General features: G+C 43.0%; 1 protein-coding gene across 6 annotated transcripts in view; it reads left to right on the top strand.

Moving 5' to 3' along the window:
• The first annotated feature begins 210 nt into the window (after window positions 1–210).
• The window catches only part of PRIMA1 (proline rich membrane anchor 1), a 45,375-nt gene continuing 25,378 nt past the window's right edge, over window positions 211–20,207 (top strand). For 5 of the 6 annotated variants that reach the window (XM_030452678.1, XM_030452682.1, XM_030452684.1 and 2 more), the window contains exons 1-2: window positions 222–476; window positions 6,644–6,794. In XM_030452678.1, coding sequence (XP_030308538.1) covers window positions 384–476; window positions 6,644–6,794 — 244 coding nt within the window. In that variant the 5' untranslated portion in view covers window positions 222–383. Of the gene's footprint in view, window positions 477–6,643; window positions 6,795–20,207 lie in introns of all 6 variants that reach the window. The other variant, XM_030452681.1, reaches the window with a different exon arrangement.

Raw genomic sequence — 20,207 nt, 5'->3', positions numbered from 1 at the left:
GCCCCAGCGCCGGCAGGGAGCCGGCGGCGGTCGGCGGAGCATCCCGCGGAGGGGGAGCCGGCGGGGCGGGCAGGAAGGGAAGCGGACAGGGCGGAGGTGGAGGCATGTTTCCCTGCTGAGGGAGCCGGGACTCGCAGAGCGCTGGGTTTTCCAGACCACCCTTTCCCCTCCCCACCCGCCCATCTCCCTGCCTCCCCACCCTCCCCCAACCCCCCTCCTTCCTCTCTGCCTTCCCTCCCTCTTTCCCTCCCTCCCCTCCAGAATTAAAGTTGGGACAGTCGCGCTCCGGGGATGGGTGCGAGCCAACGCCTCTGCTGCCGGCTCGCTCTGCTCCCTCCCCAGGTCGCCCGGAGCTCGCGTCCCCGCCCGCCCGCCCAGGAGGGATGCTGCTCCGGGAGCTGCTGGGGCTGCTCCGCTGCTGCTGGCCCTCCCTGCTGCTGCACTGTGCTTTCCACCCGCTTTGGGGCTCCTTTCAGGTAGGGTCGCCCGAGTCTGACCACGGGCCAGGGGCGGGGGGCGGCAGGCAGAGCCTCGGCGGTACCCCCAGCAGCGGGGTCAGGGGCTGCTGCTGCGGGCGGAGTTGGGGGGGGGGGTCGCGCAGGCAGCTCCGGGGCAGGCAGAGCTGTTGCTCTCCTCGGCGCCGTGTCCCCCGGTTCGGCGGCTGCGGGACGGGGTGTGTGAGGGCCCAGCGGCCCCCGGCAGCGCTGAGCTCGCAGTGGTCTGAGCAAGATGTAGTTGACTTTCTTCGGCGCGCCGGCAGCTGGAGGATTTGTAAGCGCGTTTTGCTGTAGGTGGCAAGATGCACAGAAAGCAGTGTACGGAGTGCAGCTCCGGCAGTCTAATTTTGGTAATATTTTGGCGTGGGTTTTCGATTCTGATGGCGAATTGAGGATTCTCGGGGTGAAGGGCTGAATCAGCTTTTGCCAACTCCGAGGCTGTGATGTTGTATGACCTTGATTGTAATGTGGGGTGACCAGCAAGACGGACTAGAAGGAATTAGGATACAGTGAGGGAGAGCTCCCATCCTGTTCGGAGAATCGGGACGGCAGCAAAGCTCAACTCAAATGCGTCACTTTGATATTTTAAAGTTTATTTATAACCTGTGTCTTCAGAGGAGTGATTGATGAGCCAGCCAAGTGCTGTTCAAGAACAGAACAATTGCAGTTTTTTTCCTGGAGAAAACATAGTGGAGATTCCACGTTTTCTACACCATGTTCTAAACTTAGTGACTCCCAAGAGATTAAACAGAGATGTTTGCTTTAGCATCTTGTCTCTTGCCATGACTGACAAAGAGGATTTTTTTCTCTTTACAGATTAAAATATACAAAAATGCAACAAAAACAACCTCCTTTAAGCCAATGCCCTCCTTATAAAAATCTCTCCAGCTGTCCTGCTCAACCATTCAGGTAGCTAAGCATAAGTTAAAACCATACCTGCATTTTTAAAGGAACCACAGCTGTGTAAAAAGAGATGCCTTCTGAAAGCTCTCCCTTGTAATCATTCGGTCATTTAAGCAGACCAAAAATAAGTGTATAAATCTACTTCTAAAACTACGCACGTGATCTAACCCAATCTTTCAAAAATAATTGTGTTTGTAAGAACTGAAACAGTCTCTGAGAAATTCAAAAGCCAAGTGGCCCAGCCTTTCCTTGCAATAATCTCTAAGTTTTATTATCCCATTCTTCATCTATATTTGTGCTATTACCTGCTGTTCTGTGTAAAGACAAGCAATAAATCTGCTCATACTCAAGATTTTTTTCCAATTCTCCCAAAACTAGGATGTACCTAAGGTTTCCATCAGCAGAAACCAATGGGAAGAGTAGGAGTGGAGTGCTCACTGACATGTGTAACCCAAACTCCCTTATGTTGGAATGCCTCCCATAACTTCTTTCCCTATGGTGTGTCATAATCCTTGCTTTTATCTTCAAAATCTCACAAGTCATATTCTTCTCAACTAATGCAGAAGTGCCCAATCATGTGGCTCCCATGCTCCATCTATAGCAGCCATCCAGTTTTCTCACATCTCTTCTCCCAACCCCTGGTCATTGATTCATCCATGGGATAACTTGTGTGGCACGGCCTTTCCTCCCACATCTTTGCATTTCCTCCTCTGGCCCTTAAGAGAATCAGTTAGATGCTAATCAGAGGAGAGGCATTTATCTTATATTAAAAAGAAAAAAAAACCAAAACAACAAACTCAACCAAAAAATAAACCAAAACAAAGCCCACGATCTTTGCTGATTAGCATTGTAGCCAGCACTGTGACAAAAAGGAAAGGATGATTCTATCTGAGGCTTTTGACATAATTAAGAATAAGAGCAGTAAGTGTCGTGATAAATAGCAGGGTCGTATTTTTTCTGGTTTCATAAACATGGATCTGGATTAACTCTGATGTGAATTATGCAGAGCTGTCCTGGGATTTACGCAGTGATTTTGAGATCTCATATCTGCAGACTGCTTCCAAGAGACAAATCTCCTGCCACATCAGCAGGCTTTTAGAGGTGCCTTTTCAGTCAACTGCATTTTTCTTTTTAAGCTTTCCTCCTTTTACCTGATTCAAAAAGTCATAAGAGGGCCACCCTCCAGGGACTGTATTAATCCTCTTTTCCCATCCCACTCTGTAGAGCATGCTCGTGGACTGCTGCAAGCCCATGGGACTCTACTGAAATACTAAACAGCTCAGACCACATGCAGATTTATTCTTCCACTCTATGCAAAGCATGACTAGGACAACTATATCTGAAGGAAATATTGAATTAAAAAGAATTGCAATCTGATCATGAACTTTAGCAAGAGACTGCAAAAGGAAACCACCAGTTACCACTTTTCTGTTTTCTTTTCCCTGGACATTTGTGGATCAGATTTTAATTTCCATTAATATTTTAAAACCTGGGTCTTTTTTGCAAAGCATGTTCATATCAAATAACCAGATCCATAAAGTAAACTCTGTCTTCAGAACAGTGCAAAAAATGCATTAGCTTGAAGTCCAGGCAATGTATAGAGCCGAAACAGCCAGCTTCTGAGTGTGTTAAGAAAGCCTCATGCCAAACAGCAACCAAGTTTTAGACCAAGGAGACATGTTCATGGCACCTCTAGCACCAGAAGCAATGGCTGGAATGTCCAGAAGCAAGAACTAGGGAGCAAGTCCTGTGTGGTCTGTCTCTGCAGATGACCCTTTGCCAAGGAAACCTCTGTTCTATGAACTGCCTGGCAGCCCAGCAGGTGTCCAGTTAATCATTATCTGGAAAGTGCTTCCAAAGCCATTCTGGGTCCATGGCAGTGTCCAGAAGAAAAAATAAGCAGTGAAATTTAAGGCTGGACTTGAATTAGCGGACCTGGCCAGAAGCTGTTTAAATGTGTCTTTTTTCATCTGCCACCTCCTGTAAAGGCAGCATACCTTGAATTATAGACAGTAAGAAAGAAACATGGAGTAATTTATTTCATCATCTTCTGCCAGAACAAGATCATTCCCTAAAGCATATTTTCTAGTGATTTGTTCTGCTTACCTTTAGAAGACACAAGTAATAGTCTTCATTCCTTTCATAAGACTAATAGACATCAACAGTGAGGGTTTTTTTCTTGAAAAGTAGCCAAATATATTTTCTTTTTTTCTTAGTTATATTTTGCTACTGTTAGTTAATGTTCTTGCAGCAGTGACTTTTTCTCTCCTCCTTGAGGCCCTCAATCTCAATTTGGGTCTTTCCTTTGCTTGCCAAATCTCAGCCAAATTATCGTATCTTTGTAAATTTAAAGTAAACCTCTAAAACAAACCCCTGGCAAAGTAGTATCTGTGTTCCTAAAGGTATCTATTAACAACCAGACATTTTACTGAGTTACAAGAGAAGGGAAACAAGTAGATGATAAAGTCCATGCTTTTAAATGTCAGTTCTTTCCCTACCATTTAAAAAGATTTTGGGGAATTTTGATAAAGGTTCAAATCAGGATTTTTGTTCTAGAAATAATATTTTTAAAGTACACAGGATCAAAGAGCAACTGAACATGCATAGGGGTCTGCAAAGTAATTTAGAAAAGTGTCTACTGGTTTCTGAGGACACTCTATTACCATCTTAAGGTAGGAGAGCCTCCAGGGATTTAAAAGCAGTCAATAGTACTAAAAAAAAGACAGATCAAGCCTTTGTTTCTGGTTGATATTAAGTTAGAGCAATAAGTCATTGTTGCTTCTCCATACCAGCACTATCTGCAGATTTAAATACACAAAGCTGCTTCTGGTCTGCAAATGAAGCTGGCTCCAAGTCTGCTCAATGTTAGTCCTCCCTGTCTCTATCCTCTCCCACTGTACAGGCAAGATCGTAGCAAGCTGTATGATACAGCTACCAGGGAGCTAAGCAGGAATGGTTATTGTAGCTAGGAGTTAGTAGCTGCTTCCTAATCAGTTTCTGGGACAGTGGAGAGACCCTTCCTTCTCTCCTCTCTCAGCACAGTCTATACTGTCATGCCAGCATGACTAGGAGGTACCCCAGGTATGGCACTGCCAGCACGTGGGGTGGGTACTCTTCCTACAGGGTTCCTCTTGGAACAGCCCCTGACACCCCAACCCAGCCTGTGATGAGCATTGGAAAAGCTGAAATGGCACAGAGGAGATTCTGATGCCTGTGATCACTTGAAAAATAAATAATCCTGCTTAGCAGACAGATTTATTACCAGTCATGAGTGATAATAAAGCCAAGTCACTTTGATTCATTAAAGCATTTGAAGAGTTTGTGTAGGTTCCTGGAAGCTGTCTGGGATGGTCTTAAACCACCCTCTTACTGTTCCCTGATGGTGAAGGGGAAGGTTGGAAAGTGCTTGTGCTGAGTTTGTCTTTCACTGTGTTTGGTAATAGATTTTGACAAGCTGTTCAAAGAACTGAGCCTTCTGACTTGTGCTGTGCTTAGCTGTCCCTTCCAACTCAGCCGCACAGTCTTCTCTATTCTTTTCCACCCTCTCTATAATATTTAATCAACAAAGCCCTACCTTCATTTCCCTGAGGCCAGAGTAATGCATCTTTCTGCGTTTAGAAACCTCCTACACATGGGCACATCCCCTGTGCAGTGATGTTGTTTTAATTAGCTGTGTCTTTCTTTTTGGCCAGAAATATATGAAATGACTGAGCGCAGCTTTCCTGCAGCCAAGAGGCAGCTCAGCACCCTTCGTGCCCAGCTGGGTAGTGGGAGAGGATCTCTGGTTGAGCTGTGGGTAAGGGTTGAAAGGGAGAGGACACAAACTGTGTGCCTGGAGCTGGCAGAGCAAGGAAGGTAAAGCTTGGGCAGCAAAGAGGAGGGGGGAAAAGACAACCCTGAGTGACTCTGGGGATAGGCAGGGAAGCAGAAGAGGCTCACCTAACACAGGTCAGAAAGCATGGCATGAGATGTATATGAGATCTTTGTAATGACCAACATATCATGGAAAAGAGATAGTTAAAGATGATTATGTTAGGACAAAACTATTAGGACAATAACCTGTCCGAGATCAAACTGTAGAAGGGAACAGTTAAATGGTAGCATAACTACCCTTAGCTTCAGCAATACACAGGTCTATCCCAGGTGGTCTCCTGTCTCCTAATTCTACATGCAAAGTGCTCCTTAGATAACATAATTGTTTATCTTTTAGGCTTTGTGTCCTTAAAAATATAGCCAATATTTTCTATCTGACTGTTATTCCATTCAGAAAGAACTGACTTAGAGACCTCTGAAATTAAAACCTCTCAAAAGCTCCTGAAATGTTTAGCAAAATTCCTTTTCATAAGGGACTTAGTTCTATTCATTTCAAAACATTAAACTGGGAATTTTACTGAATATTCCATAAATCCCTAGTCATGTAAATTTAACTGATTGTAAGATAAATATGCTGTTAATAAAGTGCCCTTGTCATGATTGTCATGTCCATTGTATTGGATTGATTGCATATCAGTACTGGTTAAATCATTGTCCATGGCCAAGTGATGCCTCCGTTTGAGTTCTGCAAGACCTGCATCTGAGTTCTACAATGCCCCTTATAAGCATTATTACTAGCTGACAGCTGCCTGTTACAGAGCCTCCAAGCCACACTCTAGCATTTACATTTTGACCATGTCATTGATGGGTCCAAATCTGAGTAAATTTTGTCTCCCTCTCCTCTTGGTGGGAAGTGAAACACTGTGAAATATGCTCTAAATATCAAAGGGAGGCTGGCAAAGCAAAGGAGAGATCTCCTCTGACTTTCAGCTATTCCATAAGGAAAACTAGCATAATCCTGACCCTAACTGTCTTTTAATTTTTATTAGCCCTCTTTGGCTTGCAGCAATGACCCTGTGAGTAAAGTGTGCTGCTAGATCGCTTTCCTAAGGAAAGAAGCCTTACGCAATCATAGTGTCTGCCACTACCCACCCTCTCGTTACCCTGTAATGACTCAGAAACCAGACAGACAAATTCAACCAAACTTGACAGAGGGAAAGAGTTCTTGAAGATACTGTGTTAAGTGAAAAATTTAAAAATGGGAACCATGTGGGTAAGAGACCTTCTTGTAGTGGCCTTAGTGAGGCACACAAGCTTAGTTCTCACTACAATTTGAGGTGCCATTCAGGTGTTTAAATCAAAGAAACACAGTCACAGAAAATCAGTTTTTGCTGTTTATGCTGCTCATGCAATGATGTGTTTCTTCACAGATCACTCGGGGTGAGCCCCAGAAGTCATGTTCCAAGCCTATAGAAGAGAAAGTCACAGAGAGCTGCCAGGAAATTTGCCAGTGCAGGCCACCTCCACCATTACCACCGCCTCCTCCACCGCCACCGCCCCCCAGGTTGCTGGTGGTGCCGAGTAAGTAACTGCTGGTATGGTTGTGGTGCACTGGGGAGGACAAAGTAACAGGGACACCTGGAGAGCTGGAAGGAGAATGGATACAGGAGAGGGCACAGTTAGCTCATTTGTCATTTTCCACTTAGCAAATGGAGGAAAAATTGTTCTCAGTAGAGATGGAGATCTGTTGTCTGTTCAATGAATAATGCCTGGCTTTTGGAGGAAAGCCAGAGAAATTCCCTCGTTTCATTGTATTATATGTTAGTCCCTAGCTTTAAATGGTTCCTAATGCCCTAGCCCCAGGAAATGCTTTTCTGCACAGTTGTTGCACTGTGCTTCCCCTTGAGGGATGTGACCTCCTGTTTCACAGGTATGCAGCTTAGTGGTCTGGGTGCTCCAAGACAAATTAATTTATAAGCAAGCAACAACTTAAAGCACTCTGCCTAGACCTGCACGTTTGGCTGTGTTCAAGGCACTGAAGCTTTTCTGGTTTACCATAGCACTGGTTTCACTGGTTTTAAACTGCTTTCATCTGAACTAAAGTCGGAATCACACATCAGGAGTCAATGGCAGGTGAGCAGCATTCCATCTAATGCACGCACTAAGACTCATCCATTTCTCCTCATACAAATCAGTTCTCCCAGGCCTTATCCACCCCATCCAAGCTTCTCCTGATTTCCAGCCATGCATCCCTGTGTCCAGCACATCCAGTTCCTGCTGGCCAGCTCTGCCAACTTCCTTCCACACCAGTATTCCTGTGATCCCTGACACACATATAATTTCTGGAGAGCACTTGCTGTTCCAGACATCCCTGGAGAGGCAGTACCTCTGCAGTGGGACGAATTTTGCAGGTGCTGCTTGTGCTGGCTGGATGCAGGAATGTGGGATGGGCTCTGCACAGACACTTTTATGTCCCAGGTATTTGGTAACCCAGCAAATCTGAACATTTCCAAGTTTTTGCAGATTTGTCTCTCCCTAAAAGGCTGCCCAGTAATTCTTCTCCCTGCTTGGATGAACTGGGAACAGCGATGCAAAGTATATCTATTATCATTCTCAGAACTTCCCCCAAGGGAAAAGAAATCATTAGGTAGCATCATTTGGCTGTAAGTCTTTATCAGTGCCATCCCCAGACATGCAGAAGACATGAAGAAGCAGCCTTCTGCACAGCTCTTAGCTGGGCAGGGAACGGGCAGAATTTTGCAGTGTGTTTTCTGCCAGAAGCGTACTTTGTACTTGTGCCACACTGCAGAAATTTAAGACAAAGGCAGGGGTAGAAAAAAGTGAAACACTTGGGAAAGGAATTACAAAGACATCTTGGAAAGCAGAGATGAAGGTTTTTAATAGCAGGAAAAAGTCTCTTTCAGTGTTCAAGAAAATGTCATAGACAGTAATACTGAAAATTCCCTTGATCATTGTCTCACAGTCAGAAAATAAAGCACTTTGCCACTTTGTTTTCTTGTGCCTGGGGCACCCTATTGGCCTGAGGGAGCTGCTCCTTCCCACAAGTGAAAGGGCAGAGCTGCCTGGGCAGAGGGGCCAGCCCGGCTGCTCTGCTGTGCCTGGAGGAGGGCACTGCTGCCAGGCTGTGTCCCCTCCCTAGGCAGCCATCAGGCAGCTGGTCTGTGTGTGGGGATTTGTCTCCTGTGGAGTGGGAAGGAAGTCATATCAGGGAAAAAAAGAAGCCTGTCACAGAGTGGAAAAAGAAGAAAGCAAAATCAAATGGGCCTGTGACTGGGATAGCCTGATGCTTACTCAGGCTAGAATGCCAGGTGCTAACCCAGTTCTACAAATGAGCTATATAAATCCAGATGACTAATATTTAAACAAGCTATTTCATTTCAAATGCAATTAAAAAAAAAAAAAAAAGATTACACATCCTTTCACCAGTAAGCTTTGGAGTAGCAATCAAGTGCCTCATCTTGAAAGATGCTTTCATTATTATCAGCTGTCTAGGCACTGTGATTTAGCCCACATGTACAGCAGTCCCCACCCCTGTGAGAATGAGCAAGCCTTGTGGTTGAATATTGATGTTATAGACACCGCTTTTAAACAGTATTCAGGGGAGGGTGGTCTAGGGGACAAGACAAGCTATTATTAAGTGGTTAACACTGGACTTGCACTTTGCACTTTTAAAGTGATTAAAGTTAAGTGCTGGAAAGACCTCTGCAAAACAGCAGGTCAGGAACTGTAAGTTTTATACCTTTGTAAAGTCCAGTGTCTGCACCATGAAGCACTAAATAAAGATGCCAGCATTGCTCTCTGGGCTTTGTGAGCCACAGGAGGCTGCAGTCTGCTAGGCACAGTCTTTAAAAACTTTTTTTACAATCAAAATGAGCATTGTTGGAGGGTTAGATCATCTCTGCATCCTTCTAAAACACCTATTGTGGTTTGGGCCTGATGATTAAAGCCAATAGATACAAAATTTCCATCCATCCAATTGCTACAGACACTGACAGCTCAGTTATCTGCTAAATGGAGGTACCTCATGCTTTTTTGACAGATACTGCCTGGTCTCCAGCTGCTGCTGTGGAAAAGTAGAGGACGCTCTTTCTGTCCTCTCCATCAATCCCACCTGAATGTTTTGCAAACACGTAGTATCTTAGAGTCATTTAGGTTGGAAAAGCCCTTTAAGATCATCAGGTCCAACTGGTAGCCTAACACTACCCAAGTCTACCACTAAACCATATACTTAAACACCATGTCTGTATGTCTCTTTGATGCCTACTTGTATGCATGGCATGGCACTGGGTAGCTGTTTTGTGAGCAGCCAAATCAATCCTTGAAATGTTTTCATTAAATTTGAAGGCAACTGAGGAATTTCAAGAATAATTACAGTGCATTTAGTGTCTCTTTAGATATTCTTATAATGACAGGCTGATCCATCAACAAATCTTTAGCTCTGCTTCCTGCAGGTAGATTCATACAAAAGTTCTTAAATGCTGTGAGTTCCAGAATTCACATATAAATACTTGTGTAAATGTTGTGTTGACTCTGAGGAAGGATAAGCTAATTCCCTCTACAGAAAAAGAGTAGCATCACAAACAACTTAGCAGGTAGTCTAAATACATGAGCAGTTGTAGAAGCACCAGCTTTCCAGGCTTTAGGAGGCACCTGACTATTAAGTCACATCTTTACATGTGGGGTGTGTCTCAGTGCAACCCAAGGTAGCAACATTCACTCAACAATATGAATATGGGAAATTGAATTAGGTCATGTGCCCCATATGTTTCCAAACACGGATAAAAAAGTCATTGGCTGATGAATGCACAGAATACCTCTAAACTCCAGGCCCCCAGGAAGTTAGAAGTAACTGGGACTGCAGGTACTGTGGGACAAAGTGATGGGGACTATCAGGAGACATGGTCACTGTGCCAATTGTGGTTCCTCCAGACAGTCTGTCATGTTAATGTTCCTGCAGTTACTCTCCTTATCCAAGGAGCAGCTTGTTCTTTATTGCATGCCTAGAAAACTGCACATTGATGAAGTGAAGCGAAAGCTCATGAGGCTCTGAGAGGCCTAAGGCCAACTAATTTTAGATGCTGACAGCAAAGAAAGGAGGAACTTGCAATGAAATTGTGTTCCCTAGGAGTGGCTGTAACGATCTGAAGGAGACAGAGATGCTCAGAACCTGCCCTTTAATTAACTGTTTCTTTTTTTTTCCCCATCTGTTTTTCTCCTTGTCTCTGGATTTCAGCCAGGACTGAGGCAAGGTGGATGGAGTGTGTACTTGTTTAGGCAGCATTTCTAACCCAGCTTCACAGACCCATGAGATTAAGCTAGTTCAAATAATGTTGACCTTTCAAAATCTAATACACTGCTGTTGTCAACCCTTGAATACTTTGTGAGCACACAGGTTTCTCCAGGGGCGTTGCAAAGAAGAAAGGACTTTAGAAGCTAGGCTTTCAGAAGGGGAAACAGTTAAAGCTAGCTACATGCTGCAGTCAGTATCAGTTTTAAAGTGAGTAAGATTTTAGGATGAAGCATTTCAGAAGTGACTTCTTCAAAATGGTCTAAGGAAGAGAAAGGTTGTCCAGCATGAACTCCTCTCTTTCTGGTTAGCAAGGGTGAGGAGTCCATGGTACTGCCATCCTCTCTCAGAGTGATGGAAGTCAGACATTGCTTCAGTCAAAATTTAGAAGAGTAAACTTAAAAACAGATTTTATCTGATATCATTACAAGCTGTACTCTAAGTACAAACTCATTACAAGCTGAATCTGGATACATGAACCAACTTCTGACTCATTGGACACTTGCACACAGGTAAACAGTGAGGTCTTTACAGCTCCTGACCTCAGTGAAAGTTTGCCTCGGGCTATCGGTGAGATAAAGAACAATCGAGTCAGAGCAAAGCCAAATTTGATGACATCACTGCAGAGGACTCTAATCTTTAGGCTGTAATTGTATGATTTTGTTTTTCAAGGTGAAATCTTTTCCTCTGTCTTTGGAGATAGTGCATCTAATTAACTAATTATTTGGACTGGTGAAAATGCCAAAATAAAAATGATCAACTGCAGAAAAGGCACAACTTTTTGGCAATTATTTGAGCACAGATGTATAGCTTAATTTCACAAAGTGTGCAGGTTTCCTTCAGTGCAAGAAAGAAAGCTAAGGACATCCAGCTCTTTCAGGACAGATGGTCACAATGTGTATATATAGGCAGGAGTCTGAAATACAGGAACAGTTGGTAACTTCTTAAACTTGGAGTGGGTTTTGAAGCAATTAAAATTTGCAGATTTGGCTTGCTGACTGTTAACAACATAGCCTTTTACAACAGAAGCTTGTTATAGAAATGAAAATAAAAAATCTGTGGCTATGGGACATAGAAAAAAAAAATTAGTTTTCCTTAGGCTTTTCTACAACCTAAATCCTTGCAGCAGAATGGCCAGCATGACCCAGTGTGGATCTGGAGAATGAGCTTGAGGCTCATGCTGAGCAGTGTCTCCTCATGGCCATTCAAGCAGGAGAGCAGAGCATGGTCCTGCTGCTCACCACATCACTTCTTATACTACCTTGGTTCAGATGTTGATGTGCTTACCTACACAATGCCAAAAGGGCCTTTGACCTTGGGAGAGATCTGTGATTTTGCTCCTGGAGCTACAGAGAAGTTCTGATTACAAAACTGAATGGAAATCCTCCTGGAGGCCACCACATTTTTTAAACCATGAGGTGCTTGAGAATTTGCTTCAGGCAGTCTGATATACCTTCTGTAATATGGGCTGAGCATCTCAGAGAGCTCTGACTTTAAGATTCCCTTTGGGATGACATTTTGTCTTATGAGTATTTCGCACATTTCCAAAAATGCACCGCAAGTGCAATTCTGACCCTAAAGACTCAGCTGGTGGGACCAGCCCTTACCTACAGTCCTTCTGCCACAAAGACTTGTTCTGAGTAGTCTGGATGTACTTGGACAGGAGTCTGGAATTAACTTATCCCAAATGCTAATGCCTAAAGGATTTGTTAACAAGGAGATGAACATTTTTTTGTTTATCAATATCGGGAAGATGTTTTCATCCATACTTCATACAACATAGAAATTGCCAAAACTGAGCAGTGATGGAAAAGAACTACAGTAGCACCAAAAGGGGAGGGGGCACATCAACTCCTACATCAAAACATTTATGGTAATGACAGCTACTGTGAGAGAATATTGTGTTACCACAAGTCTGGTCTAGACAGTGATTTTTTTAAAATGCAAGCAGAATGCTAAAACAGGGAAGCCCTTTCAGTTTTGGTAACACAGCTGTCATACTGTGAATTACAGAATCATGTGTGAGAGCATTGTTTATAATTTACAAAGCAAAAGCAAAATTCAATTCTTGTCCTCTCTCAGCCACACTTTCATTTTGCTAGAGGACTGTGACTCTAAGAACTGGCAGCAGGATTTTGAGGCTTTTAAATCTAAATTGAAATCCAGCCCTGCAGGCTGGAGTCTTGGGTGATGGTACATCAGACTCTAGTTCGGGTCTCCATCATGTTTTTTTCACATCACAGACACTACCTTCTCTGTTAAGATAGTGAACAAAATCATTAATCACCCAAGATAGGAGTAAGGCAGAATTAACCCACCTGAATCAGAAATGCATTCATTAGATTTTCTGCCTCAAAATGCAGGCACCTGTGATTTTATCAATGAAGACAAAGACTTCAAGATCCTGAATTTTTTTTTTTTTTCGCATTTAGCACAGTTGTTTCTGGCATAGGAGTGAAAAGTTAGAAGTCCTCATCTCCCAACTGAAATGTGAAAATTATTTAGGGTGAGGAGATTTCTTAAGCAGTAATCAAATATGAAGTGTGAAGTAGTTTGAACATCTGGGGTGTTATTTTAAGTCTGAAGAGCTGGATTAATGACTAGAAAACAGGTAGACTGGAAAGGTTCATGCTAATACTTTGATTAAAGGATTCTGTTATCACTTATGCACCTCACATCTCCTTGTATTGTGCTCTTGTAAACTCTCTATCTTTGTAAAACATGGGTTAATCAGGCTATCAATCACAGCTTCCATTACTTTTCCAGTTCAGAGTTTTTCACCACAAAAAATCTGAAATCTTTTGTCAAGTCTAATTTTTATTTAGGCAAGTGATGAATCTTTCCCCTGCTCTGGGACCTTGAAGATTTGTTTTTAATTTTTCATGCAGTAATAAATCCATATTATGGAAAAATCCACTCTCTTGAAAATGCACCAGTTCATACATTTTGAAGTATTTAAAAGTAAGAGCTTCAGGCCAGATTTGTTATCTATAGATTAAAAGTATTGTCTAATTTTGAAAAAGGAAGCATTAGATATTAAACTGATCCTGCATCAAAACAGTCCTTTCTACTCTGAGACACTTACTCCAGCAGCCTGATTTATTTATTTTTTAAGCAAAACGAGCTGGCTATGCTTAAGACATCAATTCCCTATGTGGCTGGCAGTCCATTTGTACCTGCCTGCCATTTCACTGATTAAGAAGATAAACCATCAGTGAAGTTACTGATGAGTTGGAGGCTGCTGATTTACAAGTAGTTGTATGTTCTGTCCGTGCCAGCAGGAGTTGTGCCTCATCTACACGAGTCAGAAGTAAACCCTTCATTGGCACAAGCTGTTCTAGCAGGGAAGGCTAAGAGCTGACCTTGCTAAAGGAGACCCACAGAAGTTTATGCTCTTGTAATGGTTTTGTGAAGTTTCTTTTTTGTGAACATGCCGTAAAGGTGTTGCACTGCCTGTGTAATTGTAAGTTAAGGGTAATTTTGTAGTTGATAGGAAGCAGCAGTTTGAACCTTTGGGATGTTACTCCAAAGTGACTATAAAGTCTCCATTAATGTAGTATGAACATAGGTTAATAGCAAATGCCACTGCCAAAAACTTTCATTAATAATTATGCAAGCTGATTTAACACTACCACTAGTAAATAATTTCACATTATAGCCACATATACATAATAGCAAATTGTGAATTCCTAGTTGTTATTGAAATTAATGATTTTATAATTTTGAACTGTCTTTTAAATGAGGCTGATATTTCATCAGTTCATTGGTTAGAAAATACTTTACACAAAAGTATGTTCCAAAAATGTGTCAATGCTGTTATTAAACTGGACTTTTACCAATGCAGCAGATTCTGCTGGGTCACCCCTGGATGTTTTCCTTTCCTTTTGGAAAGAAATTTTATTTCCTAGCTGTTATCAAAGGAAATTACTATCAATGGAGAAAAGGGAGGGTTTGGTTTAACCCTGGGTTTACTCTATCTGCCTACCACTGTGGGCTCCAGAAGGGAGTGAGGGTGAGCAGCATCTCTGCAGAAGCTGCCCTACCTGTGCAGGTACAGACTTCTGTATAAAGCCTGAGAAAAGTGCAGATAGCAACCATTAACTAATCTGCTTGCTTTTGTGACTGTAAGATAGCCTTTGCCTTGCCTTTTAGCTTTTAGAGAGTTAGAAATGCACTCTAGGGGCTGATTGAGGACTTTGTCTTGGGCCTTTGGCATGGCAAAATTGCTTGATCTCTTAATATGATGTAATTGCCATTTTAAGTATTCTATATGAACACTGCATAAAATTTATCTGTTTATAAATGCAATTTAATCTTATTAGGATTAAATTTACCCCTAGTTTGGAAGGCATTCCACACTTCAGTTCCATTTTACTCTGGGTGGTTCATCAATTTAATTTCCCCTAAGTTGAATCTGATGCAACTTGGAAAATGATCTTGAGTGCACTAGGTGTGGGAAATATTAATTGGTATCTTCAGGGACATTTTTGAGCAATATCTGTAGCCTTTACTTCCAGCAATTATTGAGCCATTGAAGTCATACAAGGAAAAAACAGTGTTATATCAAACCCATGGATTATGTTTATATAGATGTCGTACACTAACAGAAGTATCTGGTACATAGTCAGCCAACTACTCGCCAAAAACTCAGACATACCACTTGCAGTATGGCTTTTTTTGTAAAGGAACTCTTTAAAGCCATCTGTACTTACCAAACTAAAATATATATCTATTGCAGTCACTCTCTAGTGACTCAGTACAGTATCTGAATCCCCAACAGGCAAACTATTAATTCTTCAAAGATGGACACTAACTGGTGCATTAGAAACTACTGCTACTAACACATTGGCAAATATTTCAAGTATTTCCAAGTTTGCCACAGTCTGTGTTTGGAAGTTCAGTCTGTAGTCAGTTGAAGGTAGTTTTGTATCAGTGTTCCCTGAAAGGGAACGAATTTTGAGAAAGTTTCAACTCTTAAGTTGTGGAGCTTGTCTAGTCTTTGTTTTTAACTGGAGGTTTCTGAGCTCTTTAAAAATCTACTAAAGGATCTAAGAGTTAGTATCTTCTTCATACCAGTGGCACTGAATTTTACTTACATTTCGTAGTCTGTGGCTTTGATGGTACTACTCACATGAATACCTGAAGAAGTTGTGCAGATCTGGACCTTAATTTAATTTATATATACAACATTATACCAGTAATATCTGTCATCTTTCTATGGGATTAAGTCTGCCAACCCTGAGGTACCTTATTAGTAATTTTCTGACAAAAGTCTGATAAGCATTGCAAGAGCTTAGACTTCTGGAATCATATTTCAGCTGTTTGAATTTCAGTCTATATCGTCCCTCCTTTGAAGGCCTGTTCATTGCAAGAGCTGCAAGATGGATGAACTTTTGAAAGACCTGATGGTGACATACTGTGTCTTCTGCAAAGGAGATATCTTGCCTACCCTGCAGGAAAACATGAAAAGAGAGTCCAGGATGCTGCTTCTCCCTCTGCCATTGACCTGCTAGGAGATCTCAAGGAAGTCGGCTACCCTACCAGCCACTCAGTTATCCTATCTGAAACATAGATATTTCTTTTGCAGCTATAAACTTTGGATTTGAGACTAGTAGATGTCAAGAACTGAAGATTATTATTGTCTTTAGGCTCAAAAGGGAACAGTAATTGCTACAGAATTATCAGCTATATCCTGTTCTACCACTCACTGAAGAAGATGCACCCCTCTGTCTTTGCCCCTTGGCAGTCACTGCAGAGATCCCCTCTGCAGCTGCACTGCCCTATGCAGGAGCCCCTCTCCCTGAAATACCTGGAAGTTGGGAGGAGCCCTTCTGTCTCAAAAGAGCCTCTCAAACAGCCTGAAAGAAAGCCAGCTTGATTGAGGGAGGCAGCTGTCCAGAAACCTCATTTGGATCTTAGTGCAATGAATCTGGGACATGATGGTTTTTATATGTTGAAGGAGAAAAGCTCTGTGGTAAAATCCATCCTTGTCCCAGAAAGTTCCAGTGTGGACCTAATCCTTTACCTCTTTCACCAGCCTCTGCTTTTATCCGAGGGCAAATTTCTCGGGGCCTGGTGCTGTATGCCTGCAAGCGAAGGTAACCCTTTTCCCAAGAAGCTTGAAAACATCTCCATATATTTGATTGATACCAGCAAACCTCCTCCTGCCCACAGTGAAGTTGTTTACACCTGTACCAAGCTCTGGGGGCCTCTAACAACAAATGCCAAAAGAGAACCTTCTAGTTCTTTTTCCACCTTGTTACCAGGTGCAGTGAGGAAACCAGAGGCTCACACAGTGGGATGGTCAACTGGCTCCTTGCCGAAGTGGCCACAGGGCCATGTATCTGGGACACACTGGCAGGGGACAGGCAGCAGTCCCCACTTGTCTGCAAGTCTGATGGTCTGATGATGTTAAGTTCATCCTTTAAAAGTGTTGGGAGTTCACTTGTCCCTGTGTATCAGAATGGTTTTCACTTCTCTAGGAAACCTGCACCAGCAAAAGCAGGATGGGGGAGGGACACATACAGATATCTGTGTGCTTGTATGTGTGTGTGGGAGTGTGCTTGTTGAATGCTGATGGAAATGCTGCTTTGCTTTCTGGTGTCAGACCACCGAAATAGCAAAGGCAGGCTTAGCATGAATCTCCAGTGTTTTCAGGCCTCTTTTCTTCAGGATGAACTTTTCAGTGCCAGAACATGATGGAGTCCCATGGTCTCCTGGGGCAAGCAGATGATCCTCAGCACTGATCTTCCTTACTGAAGAATAGCTGGTGCACTCCCTGTATATCACTTGCTGCTGGAGAGCCAGGCTGTGTGTTTGTGCAATGAAGTGGATGGTACTGTGCTGGCACATCTCTGTGCCTTTCAGTGGTGCCTCTGTTCAAAAGAACTGAGAATTACTGTCCCCCAGGTCAGTGTCGTGCTGCTGTTGTTCTGCTGTAGACCAGGGCCTTGCTGCTGTGCTTGTTTGAATCGGTAGTTGATGGGAAGGTCAGAGAAATACAGCTGGTTCTTACAGAAATAAAGATTAAGTACTTATAAATTCACCTTATTAGGGAATTGGGAAAGGAGTAAGAACAGTGCTGACGTGCAGCCTTATTTTGCACATTTTATCCCTATATCTTGCAACAGTTTGAAAAGCTGGGATTACTGTCCTCATCCTGGAGAAGGAGAATTAGAGGCTGGGGTGAAGATCTTTCCAAAAGAACCCAACGAGCAAGAAGGAGAGCTGAGGCCGGAACCTCTGTCCTGAGAGGAATTTCTGACCTCTGCTCACTGTGACACTGCCTGAAGAGAGATTCAAACCTTTATCACGTATCTCAGAATATTAAACGAGCTTGTATATCTACATTTAGCACCAAGTTAAAGCATCCTGCTTCTCTGAGTGCTCAAAACCTCTGGAAATCAGGTCACCTTCTGAAATAAATTCCAGGGTACTAATTTATCTGCAGATTTTCAGGCAGTTATGACCTATTCTTAGAGGCACCAGATACCCACTAATCTGGGCTCACCCGAGTGATGGCTCTCAGGGGAGGCAGTCCTCAGGACTATCTGGTGTTTCACTTGGACTATCTTCGAGCTCCCCAGCCTGGTGCTGATCCAGGTTGCAGAGAACAGGGAAAAATGTGACGGTGCCCATGAGGCTCTCTGGAATGACTGTGTTGCTGCGAGGAGGAGGCTGCCTTGTAAGGCACAGGCTTCAGTTCTCATTTGCTCAGGACAGAAACCAATACTGTGTGATTTAATCAGGGTAAAAACAATCACATCCTTCTTGCTAAGAGAGAATCAGATGGCGAGGGAAAAACTCATCGAGAGACAGCTGGTTGTAAAAACATGTGACAAAGTCAGATCAGAGGGCAGCAACTGACGTGACTGTCCATTGTAAAGATAAATGCCAGAGCTGAGTGCTAAGACAGAAGCTAGCTATGACATAATCTACTTAAAAGCCTTTTTTCCACAAGGCCTTTAAATGCTGCTGCTGCTTCTCCAGACCATACTTTAAAGAACAAATTCTCCCTCTGTGCTCTGTAACCCCACTGTCCTCCAAAAGACCTTGGCAGCTAAAACCATGTTTTGCTCCCCTTTGCAGGGCCATTCCTCAGCTCTGGAGAGCCCCATCAGCTTCACCAACAACTCAGCTGTATTAGGGCCAGCAGATCTGGCCCTCAGCCTTACGGTCATTTGAAGCACAGATTTCCCCTCCATGCATTTTTGGTAGTTCTCTGAATGCTCTGCTGTCTGCATCATCATCATCCTTCATAAGCACATGAAACAGAGGAAATACTTTTCCTCTGCAGCTGTACAAGTACAGATTATCCGACATGCTTAGCATTAGCCCTTCCTAGAACATCCCACCTTATTTCTGAGCATCACCTCTGGCTGCACAGAGCTTTTGGGTACAGCATTACTGTGGCACCTTGGGGAAGAGGTCTGGTGCCAGTCTGAGAAGTCAGCAGGGAAGTTTGCTGCTTCCACCCTTGTCATGTAGTTACAGCCAAACCCAGTGTTTGATCTACTCACAAGAAGGAGGCAACATGATCCAGAGGGTAAGGCTGGCTTGAAGTCAAAAGACATTTTGTTTCCTGGCTGTTCACTAAGCTGCAGTGACTTCGTACAAGCTGCTTCCTCACACTGCTTCACTTAAGCCTGGGTGATCATACTTTTGTCTGCTATTATTTTTATTTTGGTCCTGATGACGTGTCCATTTTCTAAAGGACTCTCAAGTCTATTGGGGAAAAGTGGCTGCACGAGACCTACCAAGAGAGCACAACAGCATGGGGCTTTAGTGAAATCCACCTCAAAACCCAAATCTAAATATCTGCTGGTTCAATAACATCTATAGGTTAGATCTTGGGCAACAGAATGAAAACTGTCACATCCATCTCCTCTCTTTTCCACTGGCTGTATCTCATCTCAGGTTTTTTCACCACTGGATCCAGTCCCATTTCTTGCCATGCACACCTCTGTCACCCATGACCTTCATAAAACTCCTGCAGAACTGCCCTTTTCTTCCTCCTGCAAATTGCAGTCTTCAAAACTAAGTACAAAACTGAGCATGTTTCTTGTTTCAGAAGGGAAGTATTTTCAGAAAGGGGAGAAAACTAAGGAGATGAGGGAACTAAGAGTATAAAATAACAGCATCTACAGTAGAAAAGGTGTGGGGGAGGGAATTTCTCCAGCATCATCCCACACATGTTTTTATTATAGCAGAAGTTCCCGCTGCGTAGTGATCACAGTATCCTCCTTAAAAGTGTAGTAGGAACATATGCACTGAGCAGCTGCATGTTATAAACTTGTCTGCAACATAACGTGGTAAATAGAAGTATCATCTGCTACAGGAATAGATGATTTCCACGAGTGTTATTTAACCTAGCTACTCCAGGGAGGCAATAAATCAGGACAGGCTTTCTGCTGAGCACACCACTATTGCCTGGTAGTAGTTGTTTACCCAGCTAAGCTCATGGAACTCTGGAGATATTTACAAGCAACAGGAATGGCACAGATCTATAAGGAAATAAAATTTAAAAAAAAAATAATAATTTTTTTTTTCTGGACAAAAATTTGCTTCAGAATTAGGTGATTGTTATTTTATGTCAGCGTGTTACACATCCTGTACAGTTACAGCCATGCTCCAGAGGTGAGGTTGCTGACTAGGGATATTGCAGGTCTAAAGCAGTTCTTTGGTCT

This window comes from Calypte anna, chromosome 5A (assembly GCF_003957555.1).
Source record: "Calypte anna isolate BGI_N300 chromosome 5A, bCalAnn1_v1.p, whole genome shotgun sequence".
NCBI lineage: Eukaryota > Metazoa > Chordata > Aves > Apodiformes > Trochilidae > Calypte > Calypte anna.
Note: the sequence above shows the minus strand (reverse complement) of the source record. Positions and strands in the feature narration are given on the sequence as shown.